At 45.1% G+C, this 17288-nt stretch overlaps 1 protein-coding gene across 1 annotated transcript in view; it reads left to right on the top strand.

Annotated features, from left to right (window-relative positions):
- The first annotated feature begins 10339 nt into the window (after positions 1-10339).
- The window catches only part of Itk (IL2-inducible T-cell kinase), a 61338-nt gene continuing 54389 nt past the window's right edge, over positions 10340-17288 (top strand). The window contains exon 1 of the mRNA NM_001108825.2: positions 10340-10567. Coding sequence (NP_001102295.2) covers positions 10430-10567 — 138 coding nt within the window. The 5' untranslated portion in view covers positions 10340-10429. The remainder of the gene's footprint in view (positions 10568-17288) is intronic.

Here is a 17288-nt window from a genome sequence, read left to right as displayed (position 1 = left end):
TCTAAAATTCCTTGTCTGTGCATTTTAAATGGGGCTGAGGCAAGGTGAAGGAAGAGAGACAAGACCGTATGTCATGTGTTGAGTATAGACACCCACAGCTATAGACAACTGGAATCGAGCATTTACTATGCAAAGAGGTTAGAGGTCGATAGAGTTTGTTCCCCGTTAGTATTTTTGAACACTGGGCAGAGAGCAGCTATATATAGCCTTTTCAATGAGCCTGCAGCTTGGGGAGGAGAGGGGGGAGATGTTATGAGTTAGGCAGGATGTGAGGGTGGGGAGATTTCCATACTATACACAATACATGCCTACTGGGTAAATCCCCAGGCCTAAAATATAATCCACAGTGCTTTCATGTTGGGTGCTACAAGGCAGGTGGCGTAGGATGAGCCGCACTTTGCCTTGGGCACTGGGACTTGAGGAAGCCAACTTGATTTCTGCATTGCCTTTGTGCTGTCTGGGAAGACCACAAGGTACCCAAAACTTCCCCTGAGGGCCAGCATGCAAATCAACCAACTCCTGCCTGGTGGCTGAAGGGAAAGAAGCTGGTATACAAGATACCGGGCAGCCGATCAAAAGAACGGTGATGCTCAATGCCACGGTCCACCCGTCTCCCTCCTCCTCCTCCCTTCTGCCCTGCTCAGTCGTACTCAGCTGTACTCAACCAAAATTCTTCCCTGATCATCTGACTTTTAGGACTAGTCCCTGAATTTCTTACTGTGCTCTATTTATGCAATGTGAGATATTCCACCGCGAGTCATATCTTTGTTTACTGACTTGGGCTCTCGTTCAACCCGACCCTGATACAGCAGGACTGGAGCAGCCAATGAACCCTCAGTAGGACAGGGTTTTATAGGAAAAGGGAGCAAGTGCGGGGTGTCTCGTCTGGCAAGCCTCTAGTAGAGTGACTGTTGTAAGTTGGCAGGTGGGTGCTCTCAAGCAAGACTGTGAACAGTCACGATGGATCCAAAAGAACATCTGAAACAGTCAGACTAACCTTTGACTGTTGTTAGGAAGTAGCTAGGGAGTGACTCTGGCCAAGGACAAGCCTTGGGGTCCTTCCTGGTACATGGGTACAGCTTGGGTTCAGCTATTGGTCGAGTTTTCAGGCTTTTTTTTTCTCTTTTAAGACGGAGGATGGTCCCATGATGGAGTAGGTTTGGCCTCTCAAGATAAAATAATCTATCAAGGGGTAAAGATGTGATCAAGTAAATAATTTAGCTCTGAAAAAGATATCAGAAAATGTAAAAACATTATCACCGAAAAGTGAGAAGCGACTTTAAATTTCATTTACAGACTTGATTATTACATCAAAAATATGCGACGCTTTTGCAACTAGATTCGTATTTAGATTTTGTTTTCTATCTTTATATTTATTTTACATGGCCAGATAGGTGTTTTACCTGTATGTCTATGCACCACATACATGCAATGCCCTCAGACGCCAGTAGAGGGCAAAATTTCCTGGGACTTTAGTTACAGATGGTTGTGAGCCACTGGGTAGGTACTGGGAACTGAACCTGGGTTCTCTGGAAAAGCAGCTATTGCTCTTAAGAGATAAGCTAGCTCTCGAGTTCCAGTTAGATTTATTATGGTGGGCACACCTTTAATCCCAGCATTAGGGAGGCAGAAGCTGAAGGATCTTTATGACTTTCCAGCTTTGTCTACATAGAAAGTTCCAGAACAGCCAGGATTACATACTGGGATCCTCTCAGAAAATAGAATAGAATAAAATAAATAATTTTAATAAAAAAACCCTTAGTTTTAAGCTTCCTGGCCATTTCAGCTGTCACTGACAGTAACTTCTCCTCTTTTTTCTGAATCTCCTCTTTCCACTTCTTCCTCCCCTCCTTCCTTCTCCTCCTCTTCCTCCTCCTCTCCTTCATCATTGATTTCACTCTCCTCCTCTTCTCCCCCTCCTTCTCTTCTTCTTTATTCTATGTGTATGTACATATACCTGTATGAAAATATGCCATATGTGTTTAAATGCCCGTGGACGCTTGGAGAGAGTATTGGCTCCCCTGGAGCTGGAGTTACAAGTGAGCTTCCTGATGCACGTCTGGGAATGGAAGTCCGTCCTGCTGGATGCACGTATCACTGACTTCTAGTCAGACTGAAAATTTCTGATAGTTTATTCTTTTATTTCAAATTAGAAATTTAAATACTTTAACATTATTTTTGCTTTATGTGAGTTAAAAAGGATGTATCTACCATTCTGGTTCCACTTGTTAGAAATGTGCTATATAAATTTTCTTACATTAACGTACGCGTGTGTGTGTGTGTGTGTGTGTGTGTGTGTGTGTGTGTGTGTATACATGTATGTGGGTTCCCACGGAGGCCACAAAAAGGTCCAGGAGCTGGAGTTACATGGAGTTCTTAGAGAATCACCCCTCCCCACTCTCAACCCAGACAGCTGCATAGAGCTGACTCATACTGCACCCCAAACCTGGGAAGACTTAGAATTTCATAACCAAATCCCATTGCCATGGCTGTGTTCTATATGGTTGCGGAGTCCACTGAAATAAATCCAACATATTCAAACACCAGGTCAATAGGACAACAAAATTATTACAGTGAAGGCACTGCTGATGGATCGGGGCCGCAGAACAGACTTGGAAGCTGTGGGGAGTTGGCGAGCACATTTAAAGGATGAAGCCATAGAGAGAAGGGAGCTGAGTAAGCTATAGCATTGTCCACTCATATTTTGACACAAGGGATTGAGCAAAGGGAGTTTCCATCCATCAGGATAGGAGTTGGTTCCTGGGCCCAGGAACTTAGTTTGATCCTGCCAGCAAGATGGAGAAGTTGTCTTTGAGATGTCTGGACTCAGATAACCGTTTCCTTATAATAGAAACTTGTCATCTGTCGGGAAGTCCCCAGCTCCCCTAGCGCCTGGGACCTTGAAATTAGTTTCTCCCTATGATTAAGTGGAGTCTGAAAATGAAATGTTAGTACTTAGAATAGTTTTCTTTTGCTCATTCCCAACAATGTAAGCACCCTCCCCAAGCTAAGCCAACGACTGAAGGGAGATACTGGTGTTACCAAACCAAGGGGATAGGCTCCTTTTGCTCTACCCAGATAGAAATTGCAGGCAGTGACAGAGAAAGCATTTGACGATCAGGTCTTCTCGTATCCCTTGGCGTTTGACAACAGCAAGCAGGTGGGAGCAACAGTCAGTGGCACCTTCTAGCGTTACGACTCCCACGCAGACCTCTGGGAGTAGGATCCTTAGCCCTACAGATGTGACAGTTCTTGCCTATGCCTTAGAAGTCAGGATTCCTCAGCTCTTAGAAGTGACCAGTATTACAGTTTACAGGCCTGGCATATGCAAGATACTGACCTTAAAGGAGTGAGAGGTCCCTGGAGTTCTTTCAGTAATGAGAGCCTGCAGTTTCTCTTCTCTGGCCCTTTGCCCATCGTCAACCTCAGCTCTCTGACCTTTTCATACTTCATCCATCCCTCTTCCTCCTGCCCAGGAAGGTCTCTCAAATGGCCAGCCTCTTCATGTGGCTACAGTTCTCGTCACAGTTGCCACCGACTGGGAGACGGCTACTGCTGCTTCTTCACACTGCTGTCATCCATTCAGTCTTATGGCTCTGCCCCTTCTTTAGCTGCCAAGCTTGTCAGTTCTGCGACTCAGTCTGAAAGCTACTCTGAGGTCGCCATTGTGGTTACCCTGCAGCCTTTTCCACCATTGCTGCTCCACTGCCTACAGCCGCCTCTCTCTTCCCTTTACTAGCTCAACATGGTGCAGTCCTCTAGAAGTGGTCAAGAAAAGACCGCTGCAAAGAAATCATCGTGGGGCCCAGTGTGGCAGCTGCAGTTAAAGCAGCCCATGGGGGTGGGGGGCAGCAGTACTTAGCAGTCCACTCTCCAAGTGAGGCTAGGAGCTCACTTATATAGCTTAGATGGGTGTTTGCGCCAACTACAGCAAATTTCCCATGCGAATGAAGGCCTGTGTTTGCAACAGTCCCAGCACTGTCCCCTCTATACCAGCTGTAGCACTAGGCCACTGTGGTCAGTGCCTCCACTCCCTGGCCTAGGTGGAAAGGGTTAAGAACCATCTAGCATTCACCAAGGTTTGGGATATAGCCAACCAAACCAAACCAAACCAAACACAACAAACCACGGTACAAACTGAACGTCCATGTCTGGAGCGTCACCTCCAAGAACCAGAGCAAGTAGCTCTGCGTGCAGGGTAGATTCCTCATGGAGTCTGCACAGTTTCAGAACAGCTGGTGCTGGCACGAGGGCAGACCAGGTGGGTATTTAACTGACAGCCTTTTGCTCAAGGCAGCTGGAGAAAGCGCAACAGTTGCAATGTAAGAAGTTAAGTCGCTGTATAGTAAACTGAATGTGGAAGAATGGGAGGTGCTTATGAATGTTGAAAATGAAGGAAAATGTAGATGCCAAGGACCTCAAGGGCATATGATTAACACCAGCAATGATGCTAAGACTGTTGTAACAGTGCTGAGCCCCTACCTAGTGTCCCACAGACAGTGTCCAGCCTCATTTGTGTCACTGGGACTCATTTCTTCTTCTTTAATTAAAAATTAGCTTTCCAACATAATATACAAAGTAATGGCCTCCACGGACATTTTGACCCCTGCCCTGTTCTTATTCATCCCTTTCTCCCACCCTCCTACAGCCTCCTGCTTCCTCATGTCCCTTTTCCACACCTCCCCAAGGAGCCACCTGCTCACCCTCCAGTCACATGTGTCCATCCCCCTTCCTTTTAGACCTGTTCTTCATGACCCCCTCTCTTACTTTCATGACCAGCACCCCTCATAACTCCAGTGCCCCCCTACTCATTTAAGTCTAGGATCCACTTATAAGAGAAAAAAACTGTGCCATTTATCTTTCTGAATTGGACTTGTTTATTTTAAACATGGTGGTTTCCATTTCCATCAATTTCCTGGTAAATGTCATTTTTCTCTAGTGCTAAATAAAATCACACACACACACACACACACACACACACACACACATATATATATATATATATATATATATATATATATTACATTACATGTTTCTTAATCCATTATCTGTTAATGGACATCTAGGCTTTTTCCACTTTGTATTTCTAAGATGCTTTCAGGAAGTATTGGTGAAATATCCAGGCCCCAAACATGATAAAATGTCAGACTGTTACTCCTAGCAGCCACCTTTGTGCCATAGAAGGCAACTTTAGTAAGCAGAAGTCCGAGCAGAACCAAGGAACAGCAAGCAAAATTCCAGACATCATTGTAGATGTACCTGGACCCCCCAGAATTAAGTTGGATTGTTTTGTTTTGCTTTGCTCCCCCCACCCCAATCTGTTGAAAGACATTAAGTGAAGCTTTCTCAGTTCACTTCAGGCTCCAAAGGCTCATAAAATATAATTAAAGGAGTGAAATATTTCTGTATAAAGTATGGGTGTTGTCTCACCCACTAAGACACAGAAGAAGCAAAACCAGTTCTGCTGGTAAATGTCCACTGTCCCTACTCCCAGACTTCAGAAACCAAGGCTTAAAGAATCAGGGGACTGAGTCCTTGGGGTTCTGTAAATTTCTTCTTACCATCAGCCAGGCAGAAGAGTCCTGAATGTTTGTGTTCCCCTGAAGCCAGGTAACGGGGACTTTAAAGGTGGTTTGATTGGGCCTTGGAAGTGGAACAGTTGTGTCTAAGTCCCAGTAAGACAACAGCAAAAGTTTGTCAACAGAGAGAACAGGTGTCCTTGGGACTTGTGTCACATCAGCAGGGGCAGGGTAGGAGTCTTGGGATCGTGGGTAGAGACGTAAAAGTCGGTGAACAGCAAAGAGCGGGGCCAGTGATGGACCCTCAGCAGGAAAGCCTTGAAAACAGAAAAACTTGGAACTAGAGTTTTCCACAAAGAAAGAAAGCGTGTGTATCTACATCACACCCCAAGGTTGCCATCATATTCCGTTCCTTGCCTTTGCTTCTCCTTCTCCTCTTCTCCTTGTCTGTCTCCTCCTCCTCCTCCTCCTCCTCTTCCTCCCCATCCTCCTCTTCCTCCTCCTTCTCTTCCTCCTCCTCCTATTCTTCCTCCTCCTCCTTGTCTGTCTCCTCCTCCTCTTCCTCCTCCTTCTCTTCCTCCTCCTCCTACTCTTCCTCCTCTTCTTCCTACTCTTCCTCCTCCTTCCCTCCTCCTCCTCCTCTTTCCCTCTATCCTGAGCCTGAATTCGTATAGCAGAGTTGCGGCTGGTACCTCAGGGAGGAAGAGGTAGAACCAATGGAAGAGTCGGTGTGTGTCCTATGACAATGGGTAAGTCAGTATGCGTCAGCTGATACTGAGGTAAAGCATCCATGAGATGTGTGCTCAGAGTGCCTTTTTATTGCTGTGTGTGTGTGTGTGTGTGTGTGTGTGTGTGTGTGTGTGTGTGTGTGTGTGCGTGCATTGAGTCTATCTTTATGTGGACAGGTGAATGTGGGTGCAGGTGCCCATGGAGTCTAGAAGAGGGTGTCTGCTGCCTTCGAGTTGGAGCTGTGAGCCACCTGTTCTGGGTCCTGGAAACCAGACCTGGTCCTCTTGGTCCAAGAGCCGTGTATGCAGTTAACTGCCGAGCTTTTTCTCCAGCCCTGTGCTTAGAGTTTGTATGAGCAACGGGGAACTGGTCTGGCTGTTCTGACGTGTTCATTACAGATGCCAGTGTATAGACCCCAGGGACAAACTCCAGTGTTTGTCACCCAGTCACAGCAGTTGTCAGTTCAGGAATGTCATTTCCCTATGTCTCCTCCCAGGCCTCCACAGCATTCTGACGAACGAGATCTCAGACACTGGGTCACTTTATCAATCATTAGTGCAGACCCATAAAACATGCAGCCATGGTGTCAGTAGCGTGCCTTAAATTTAGTAACAGTTTGATTTCATCACATACCCAGTCAGCATTTAAGCTCCCCGAGATGACTTACAATACCTTTACACAGTTGATTTGTTTGGCTCTGAATTCTAAGTCTTCCCATATCGAAACCATCCCCTGAGGTCTTTTTCTCATTCACAGATTCCTACCTACTTTATTTGTTGCGGATCCTGGTTCTTTCGTCCTTAGCATTTGGTGTATTCTGGACTTGCCCAGCTACGTCTCTTCCTGTTCTCCGCCACGTTCCTTCATCTCTTGAGCTTCCGGGCAGGTCAGATTTAGATCTAAAGCTCCCACCAGAGTCATATGTGACTCTGTTCTCTCTCCACAAGGCATCCGTGTGGGTGGCTTATTTGCCTCCTAGCGAATTACAGCAGAAGCCACGTAGTGTGAAGAGTGGTCAGCCTGTCCCTGTGCGGTCACTTCTTACTGATTGCACATTTCCCTACCGACCCGTGACACAGCAAGTTTAACATCACTAGGGTCATCAGCCACACCCGGACTGTGAAGTAGCAATGCTCTGTCTTTCCTTTTTCACTGTGTATTATTAAATATCTGGTGTCTAAGCTGAAGTGTAATCCTCCATAAAGAGCAGAAGGATCTGGTTTACTTTTTTCCCAGTCTCCAGAATATTACGTTGGCTATTCATCACCCTCTGAAAGTAATCCCTGGGGTGGGCTATTTTCAGCTCTCTTTTGAGCTAACTCGTCACACAGTTTTTGGTGCTCAAAATCATTCCATCAGTAGCTAGTAAGAGCCCTTTTGTGTCGTCGAGGTTTTAGTTACTGATAATTTATTTGGTTTCTTTCCCCTGTGTGTGGTGTATGTGTATGTGTATGTGTGTGACTTCAGGAGTCTTCTGTCATCCTCTGTGTTCTTCATTTCCTGGAAGAACAGCCAATGAAGATGTCCCACTTCATTGTCCCACTCTGCAGCTGGAGCACCTGGTTTTCATCTAGGCTGGCAGCCATCTACCTCTAGGAATCTACCTGCCTGGCTCCACCTTTCCAAGTGCTGCAGTTAGAGGCGTGCAGGAGACCATGCCTGGCTTAGGATCTGAACACAGTCCTTATGTTATAAAGCAAGCACTCTTGACCACTGTGACATCTCCCCAGCTTCCTTTGCGTTATTGTTTGATTTTCTTTCAGACAGGGTATCACCAAGTAGCCTTGTGCTGGTTACAGGCACTGGCTTTTGGAATTTGTCTCCCGTAAAACAAACATTTAAAACCAAAATAAAAATAAAGAGACTGTCTATCTTAGCACGGTAGGGGAAATATTGGGGTTCTAACATTACGTTTAAGAGTGGGCATAGAGTAGTCCCTGTAAGTGGTTTGCAGTGCTCTGTGTTGTAGAAAATAAAATTTTTTTTATCGTACTACATGGAGACTTTGCAAATGAAAGACAGTAGTGCCTCATGTTCTGCTTTCCCCAGTGAAAAATACCATATAAAGCCTGTCAGTCATTATGCCTGAATCAATCTGGCATAAACCCACCCTTTCCAAAGTAACTTACAGTCGCTGAGAAGGCAGTACATGAGACTACGTGATATTAAGTCGGGTGTACACCAGTAACAGAAACTAAAATAACAGAGTCCTAGAAAATGTTAATGGTGTATTTCTTTTTACATTAAAAGGGATGATCCTCTGCTCTCAGCCTTTTGTCTACCCTGGAGAAAAGAAAGAGAATGAAAATACTAATCTTTGCTACAAACTGTATTTTTAAACATCTACCTCTTTTGTACATATTTTCCTGTCTTAAAATCTTAGCATATCTTCTCTTACCTTACCTTCTCCTTCCCTTCCCTTTTCCTCCCCTCCTCTTATCTTCCCTCTTCTCCCTTTCCCTCCCCTTCTCTTTCCACTTTCCTTCCCTCCCCTTCCTTCTCCTTCTTTTCCCCTTCTCTCTCCTCCTCTTCCCTCCCATCCTCTCTCCTCCCCTTCTCTTCCCTTCTCTCTCCTTCCCTTCCCTCCCCTTCTCTTCCTTACCCACCTCTTTTTGCCTTCGTTATTAAGCAGTATCCAATACATGATGTGAAAGGAGGCTGTAATTAGCAATTTACATCTAAAACTAAACAGGAAAGTTGTTCCTCCCCTCCCCCCCTTGTCTCATCCTCATCCCTCTCTGCTGTGCTGGCTCTGCTTGCACTGGGACTTCTTGGTTATTAACTTCTTGGTCACAGTGGACCTCACATAAGTTCTATACCATAACGTTGTCCTGACTAAGCCAGACCCTGTGTATTATCCACAGATGAGGTTCAGTTCCCAAAGAACCCTTATGAGGAGGTAGCTTGCTATCTGTCTGTGTGTCCTGCCTCCTACTAAGGGTCCTCCTTATGTTAGAGGAAAATAGGTGAGGAAAATCTGAAAGGCTTCCCAGAGAAGGGTGCATGCTAGCTGAGGCTGGCAGTATCACTTAGGCATTCACCAGAAAAGAAAGAGACAAAAGAATTCATTCAGACACAGGACACCCCATTTGTGAAGTGGCATACCCAGAAGACTGACAGGACACCCCAGAAGCCAGGCAAAGGTGTCAAAAGGGGGCCCTGCAGTACCGCATCTCAAGCCCCCATTGCTTCCTTTCATGGACGAAGGAAATGATGTTCAAAGCCACTGACTGGGCAGATGGTAGGTGGTAGGGATGGAATTCAAACCGATAGGTAGAACAAGCAGCTCTGAGCAGATCTCTCCATGCCCTCATCCCCACAACCAGTGACTGTGTGAGGTTGGGTGACAAAGGGGAATTTACACTCCAAGTGGAGTTGCAGTGCCCATCTACTGACCTTAATATAGGGATCCTGTCCTAGATGACTATTGTGAGATGGGCCCAGAGTGGTTCTCAGGATGATTAAATGGAGCAGAGGTAGGAGGAAGAGGTTTCGGCAATATGGAGCAAGCAAAACTTGGCCTGCAGTTTTGGGGGTTGAAGATGGAGAAAAAGAGTAAAGATTGAGGACACCAGGGTGTCCCTCAGGAGGTAGGATAGTCCTAGAGGCAGTATCCCCTAGAGACCTGCCAGAAAGGAACACAGTCCCACAGTCACCATGATTGTCACTCAACCAGACACATTTCAGACTTCTAAACTAGAGAATTGTAAGGTAACCCCATGGTGCTTTGAGCCACTAAGCCTGTGGGAATCCCTAATAAAACAATGGGAAACTTACATACAAGCTGAGCTCCACTGAATCCTGGACCCCATCTCTTACTCCCTTGTCTACATGACTTAACTGTTGCAGAGGCTAATCCAGGAGCTTTAAGAATTAAAATGGAACTCCTCTTATAAGTCTAAATTTCTTCAACCCTCATTTCCAAACCATGTAACTAAGGGTACGCATGTGCCTCTTAGCTCGGTGAATTTTGAAAGGATGTGGTCGTGGCCTTTGACATCAGAGAAGGGAGCTCAGCGGTGAGGCTGGCTGATGCTGATAGAAAAGATAAGGCTAGAGGCAAGTTGCCTTTGAACGACTCTCTAAAGATCAACTGCATCCTGTCGCGTTCCCAGCCGTTCCTCTCCTTCAGTCGAACTCAGGGGTGATGCCCGAGGCGCCTCACCTTTCAGAACTGGACCATGAACAACTTCATCCTCCTGGAAGAACAGCTGATCAAGAAGTCCCAACAGAAGAGAAGGACTTCTCCCTCGAATTTTAAAGTCCGTTTCTTCGTCTTAACGAAAGCCAGCCTGGCATACTTCGAGGACCGCCACGGGGTATGAGAACACTTACTTTGTGCTTTGTTTATTTGCCATTCTGTGTTTGGACTGAGTTGATTCATGGGATAAACTTGGACGCCTGGAATATAGGCACAGTGTGCTTAGCAGCCACAAAAGAGACTGTACCAAATGCAGAGAGTCCTGAGACTCCAGTTGTTTAGACTTGGCTATCTCAGTTCTACAACCTGTAGGTTTGACCTTCATCCATTTCTCTTCTCCACGCGGTCATGTTTAATTTTTTTAAGCATAGAAATATCTTACATGGTGAATGTTGTGGACAGAGCTTTATGCAAAAGTGAAGTATATGGCATTTACAGTCTGTAGGGCGGTAAAATATTCATTATTGTTGGTGATTAGTACATAAGGGGCAGCCTAGCCCAACCTCCCTGTCTTACAAAAGAAATGCTTCTTAGAGTGGTGAACGGGAGGTCCCATGTTAGGTTTTTATGACTTGAACTCTCTTCGTCTCAGTGGTCATCAGTCCCCCGAGGCCATGGGATCATGCTTCCATTCATGTAATATTCTAAAGTTGTAGGGCACATGGTAACCCTCTTCATGGCAGAACATCTCAGGAGACAAAGGGTGTAGAACCCAAAGTTTCTGCCAGCAGACCAGGGATCCCTGCTAGAGGGTCTCTGGCTACTCAGCTAGTTGTATCTAATGACATCTTCATGAACAGAAGCAACAACAAAAGCAAATGAGTGTGTGTGAGTAATACAGTGTGATAGAAGCACTGGGTGGTGCCAGGAGCTCAGCCCTAGGTGAAGTCTTTTCTGAAGCAGCCAAGGGCCAAGAGCATCAGCAGGGGCAAGACTTGGTCTTGCAAGAGAATAGGGTTGCTTTCTAAAGTAGCCTATGTCCATCTTGACAACATTGTTACTCTGAGACTACAGAAGCTACAGGCCTCTGGATCTATTGACACTTGTTGCTTACAGTGAGGGGGATTAGGTAAAGGATTATTGCTATAGCACCGTTCTCTGACCTGATATATACATTCACACATATATTTACATTTCATTCACATTCCTATTTACACATTAACACATTCACGTTTTTGTTGGACCCAATCACCTGTCTCAGACACTCCACAAGTATTCATGCATGCTTACATACACACATATACTTACACACATACATATAGACAAACATATACATTTGGATAGATGGGTGGATGGAGCAGAGCCCTCCAAGCTAAACTATCCAACTAACCACTTTATTTCTTTTCTCTGGCTTTTTTTTATACTTTCTCAGACAAAAAGTTCTTTTAGAAAATTGCCTCAGAGATAAAATGTTACATAAAATGGGAGTTTCAGAAGAATGCTGACATTTAAGTTCAAAGGAATGTTTCATTCGATGAGCTCCTTATAAGTTCAAAGCAACAGTTTTTACATGGCCTTGCCTTATCATAGTGCACACCTGTGGTTGTATCCTTGGACCTACATGTTTTTCCTTGAACACGAAATCTGTCCCAAGTTTATTTCTCTTTTTAGTGTAATTCTAAAAGCTCATTGTATTTCTTATTATGCAGCCTATACTTACTATTCTGCGGAGTGGGAACATTCTATTCTTGATTCTAATCTTACTACAAGTTTCTAGCAAAACAAGTAAGACCATCTCTTCAAACTTTCTTCCTAACATTATTTTATTCAAATCAGGAATTCTATAGAATCACTCATTCATCTAAACAGCATTAATTCATGAGAGTTCACCTTTATGTTGATCCGCAGGAAATCTGATCAATAGGGTGGGCTAATGCCTAGAGACTATCAATTGAATAATGACAGGAAAGGCATATCAACTGCAAGAAGCAATCCTGAGATGAAGTCTCTTTGGGACCCTGCCATCCAGCTCACCCATTGCACATCATGCAACAAAACAGCGGCCCACCTCTGGGAATGCCACCTGATAGCCTTAGCCTAACCTAGATGGCTCCTGACAGGGTCGGAGTCAAGTAGTCCCTGTGTCAGTGAGTCGCCCTGGGCAAATATCCTTCTCCGTCAGACTTAACCTTCGTAAGTACACAGACTAGACATCAATCCCAAGTCCCACTCTTTCTTTTAGAACCTTTTTGTTTGTACACAGTGGCTCTTGGTTAATCCTCCTCAAGTACTTTTCAACGCTTGTTTGATTTCTTGTCATATCACTGTAGTATGTTTACATCTTTTGAGAGGCAGGGCAAAGATGGGTTTTAGCTTGGTGCTCACCAAGGCAAGGATGCTTCTGTTCCTTGCTGGTGTCTCACTAGATCCACGTGAGGATTTTCATCAACTTGGAGCAAATCACTTGGAGGGGGTAAAATGCCTCACCTTTTAAGTTTCAGGTAAAATAATGCCGCCTCTCTGTACTTTTGCAGTGAAGAGAACCACTTGTCTTCAGCAGGGTCTCACTGATAGCTTACTAATAGATTAGAGGCAGATAGAATGACATACATTTAGGTCCCATTGGTCAGCGGCCAGGTGCCGAGCTGTGGGCCTGAAGGATTAATAAATCACCTGTCATCAACTCTGTTTCTGTGAATGGAACATGAAATTCGTGTTTCACAATGAAAGCAAAGCACCTTTAAATAACTTTTCTCTAAATGGATTTTATACTTCAACCAGTTTTTTAAAATAGTTTTTAATTTTTGAGATTATAATGTAATTGCATCATTCCCTCCCCCTTTCTTTTCTCCCTTCTAATGTCACTGTATAACCCAAGCTGGAGCTTGAAGTCATCTAGCCTCAGCCTCCAGTGTGTCTCGATTATGAGCAGATTATGGTGACACCACTCCTGCTTTACCGCTCAAGAATCATAAAAAATTCCTAACACAAGCTGGATGTGGCGGCACCAGCACTAAGGAGACTGAGATAGGAGGAGCAATACAAGTTCAGGGGCAGCCTGGGCTCCATGATGGAGTCCAGACCAGCCTTGGCTATTTAGCAAGACTCGATCTCGAGAAAGCAAAGAATTAGACAAATAATCCAGTCTGGAGCCCTTGGCTGTGGTGTCTAATGTTTCTGCGATGGACAAATGTGTATGTCATTTCTTGCTTTCTACTGCCAATTGTTTATAATTATATCTAACATTTTGAAACTTTTCTTTAAGCATTACAGAGTTTTTTATTAGTTAGTTATTCAAGGTCGCTGAGTTATTATTGTATATGCCCTGCCTATAATGTATTTCCCAGGCCATCAATGAACACAAAACAGTGTACCACTTAGGAATGGATAACACTGTACTTGTGTGAAGAACTTCTTGGTTTTTTTCCAATAAAAACTTCAATCCTCCTCACCTGTGAAGTGGGTATAAGGTACCCATCTCATGACAACATGGCCCAGACACAGATAACCTGTGTGAGCTGACCTGTTGAAATTAACATTTAGCAAATAGAAAAAAAAAGTCAGACACTGGCAAGTTCACACAGTTCACGTTAAGACATGGCCAGCTGTTACCCCGTCAGCACCTAGCAAGCATTCACCATTGTATGTGTCATGTTCACGTCCCTGAGGGAACTGGCAGGCTAGCATAAGTTACTTGTCTTCAAATAGTGGGAAAAATTAGAAGGCAGGATCAGAGCCAGACAAGAGGGGGACCGCTGACGGGAGATACACACCCATCCAGGGCTACACAAGCTGGAGTCGCCCCACTTAAGCCCCTAGCGTATGCAAAATTGTGTTCCTTAAAGTGCAGATCTTCTGTCAAACTGTAACACCATGTGAGAAACACTCAAGAACAAATGCTAGCATTTCACAAATCAAGTGTTCAGTCCAACTGTAAACATCCATGCCCACCGTCCTACGCTCGGAATGGAGCAAATGTCTATTTAAATATGAATATAGTTTGGGGATCATATGCCTCTCTCCCTGAATTATGCTGTGGAAGTGGTTCTGGGCTTCATCCTGCTGAGGCAATGGCTAGAAGGACACGGGGTGCTCGCTATGGTACCCTTCACATAAGCACAGCATCAGATGCCCCCGGGGTGTGCCACGCATCTCTGGCATCTGCAGTTCTTTAGCCCGGTAGCGTGCTGGTACAACGTGACAGTCACTCTGTTAGTAGAGGGGAGCTGTGGAGCCATGATTTGTAGCGTTTATTGATTGCTCTGTTATAAATAACTCCTTTATAGAACTGGGATGTAGGGCAGTTAAAAGAGTATCTGCTGAGCATGCATGAAGCCAAGTTCCGTCCCTAGCCCTGTGTAAAGTAAACATGGGGGTGCACAATTATAAACCCTCACTCAGGAGGCAGAAGAGAACCAGAAGTCCAAGGTCATTCTCAGCTACATAGAGTTCGAGGCCAGTCTGCAATGTAAGAGAACCCGTTTCAGAAAAGAAGAGCCCCTTTGGCCATTCAGTTAATCAGTGTGGATCATAAATTCCTGAAAATGTAGCGGCTTGCTCTCATAGGCCAGTATAAGACAAACGGAGCGCACTACTGGCAGACTGAAGTGCAGTCTCCGGGGAGGTTGATGACAACTGAACCATAAACAAAGGAGCAAAAACAGAGAGCCCTGAGCACCAGACGGAAGGAGCAGCACGGATGGAGACAAACAGTGCAGGTTCGAAAAACCAGTGTAGCTGGTAAGAGCTGGGTTCAAATCCCCCCCCCCCTCACTTTCTAGGTATGATATCGCTGGCAAGACATTTCATCTGTTTAAGGCATTTTCCTGTTTGCAAAGTCAGGGCCCTGATGGTTCTCCCTGTTCCACAAGGTGCTGAGTACACTCTAAGAAAAGCATATTGTGAGCTTCATGCTCACTGTGGGACATGGTGGGCTGGTCATCATGCGTCATACTCCGAAAGGCCCTAGGGAAAGGAAGGATTCTTTATTCTAATGACTCTGCACTTAAAGGATCAAGCTTACCAAGCTTCTTGTGGCATGGGGACAAAAAGAACAGCCAAGATCACTATCCCGGCTATTGCCCAGGGCTATCCCCCTCTCTGAGCTGCAGTCTGACCCATGCAGCATCTCTGAATGAACGAGGACAGGTGGGGAGATGGCCCCTTCCTGCTTTTGGTAACCATTATGTTGCATCACCAAAACACACTTTCTGGTATCAGACAGATCTGGGTCAAAGACCAGCTCTAGTGTGACTTTTGCTATAAACCTCATAATGCTATGAGATCTCGAAACAGCCATGTATTTGAGAGATTGGCTAGTCCCCTTGTTTTCTTTTCAATGAGGTGAAGGTCACCATCATTCTAATACTAAACAGTGACTAACATTGGGGACTTCCTGTCTGTAGGTGTGTTCACCTGGATTGTCTCGAGTAAACACTACAATCATCCTATGAGTAGGAGCTGTTACTCCCTTGTTCATAAATCAGGGAAGGAAGTTCGGAGGGTTTAAATAACTCCTCTGAGGTCCCTTATGTCTCCAGAGCTCACACAGTTCCATGGCAAATGGTGCTTCTTACGGCTAGTGTTACTGCCTGGTTATTACAAAATGCCATGTTCTTTTGCTCTGTAAAGGGTTCGACAGTCGACACCTCGTGTCCTCCGGATCTGTCACAGTGAAGTACATTATGAGCTCTGTCTCTTCCGTGCACGCCCCAAGACAGATCTCTCCCTACTTCACTGTCTGGAGCTCTAAAATAACATGAAGTTTTCCTCACATTTGCTACTGATGTTGCTGCAGTCCACCAGCATTTCCTCAGGCACATTCCCAGCAGAAGTCCACGTGTCCCATCTAGCCCTGCTGCTCCTGTGCGATCGCCTTGCCCCACCACACGGTACATAGCAGTCTAGCTGAGTGCTCACGTTGTGAATGTGATCGGTTGATACGTTTCTCATCATAAGCAAACAGACTTATGACAGGGTTATTCCCATTGACCCGGGGCACTAGAATCTAAGGCACATGTCCCTCTTTGTCTTTGCTCTGGGCTCTAGTCACACCACGCCTGTTCATCTCTAAATGTCCCTTCCTTAGAGAAGCCTTCCTGGATTTCTGTAGAGTGGGTCAACCACCCATTATGTTCTGCCATAGCAATGTGTGCCTTTTCTTGAGGGTCCATGCCAAAGTCACAGTTGCCCATTCACTAACGTGAGCCTCCATTAGACAGAAGGTTTATAAGGACAGGTATCTGATGGTACCATCAGTCTCCACGATGCTTCCTGCCTCTAACAGTCATTAGATTTTGCTTGTTTGGTTTTCTTTTTGTTTCTTCCTGTAGAGAAAGTAGAAGGAGAAAGGAAGAGAACAAAGGAAGAAAATGTAGATTGGGCGTGGAGCGGAGTTAGTGTAGCTCAATTGAACCCTGTTAGAAAAGGGCTCCATACTCAGAGTAATCTCATGACATGGGAGACCAGAAGGGAGGGTTTAGGATATAAGAATAAGTGGAGAAGTTTCCATTCCATGAAAGAAATAGTCACGACCATGTCTTAAGCGAGAAGTGGGAGTTGGGTGGTCAGAACTGTCAGCTAGGTCAGAGACACCTGTAGGAAGTCCCCAACTGTTTCTGGAGAACCATTGACTCTAGTCTCCTTTCCCCTGAGTCTTTGGGTTTATCTTTCCTCCCTTTGGGTTTATAGTAGACCTTCTGCAGTCTAGTATTCTTCCTTTTTTTTTTTCGGTTGATTTGGTTTGGTTTGGTTTGGTTTGGTTTGGTTTGGTTTGGTTTGGTTCTGGATTTTGGATTTTTGAGACAGCGTTTCTCCGTGTAGCCCTGGCTGTCCTGGAACTCTTGCTGTAGACCAGATTCACAGAGATCCACTTGCCTCTGCCTCCTGAGTGCTGCTGG

The sequence above is a fragment of the Rattus norvegicus genome, chromosome 10 (genome assembly GCF_036323735.1).
Source record: "Rattus norvegicus strain BN/NHsdMcwi chromosome 10, GRCr8, whole genome shotgun sequence".
NCBI lineage: Eukaryota > Metazoa > Chordata > Mammalia > Rodentia > Muridae > Rattus > Rattus norvegicus.
Note: the sequence above shows the minus strand (reverse complement) of the source record. Positions and strands in the feature narration are given on the sequence as shown.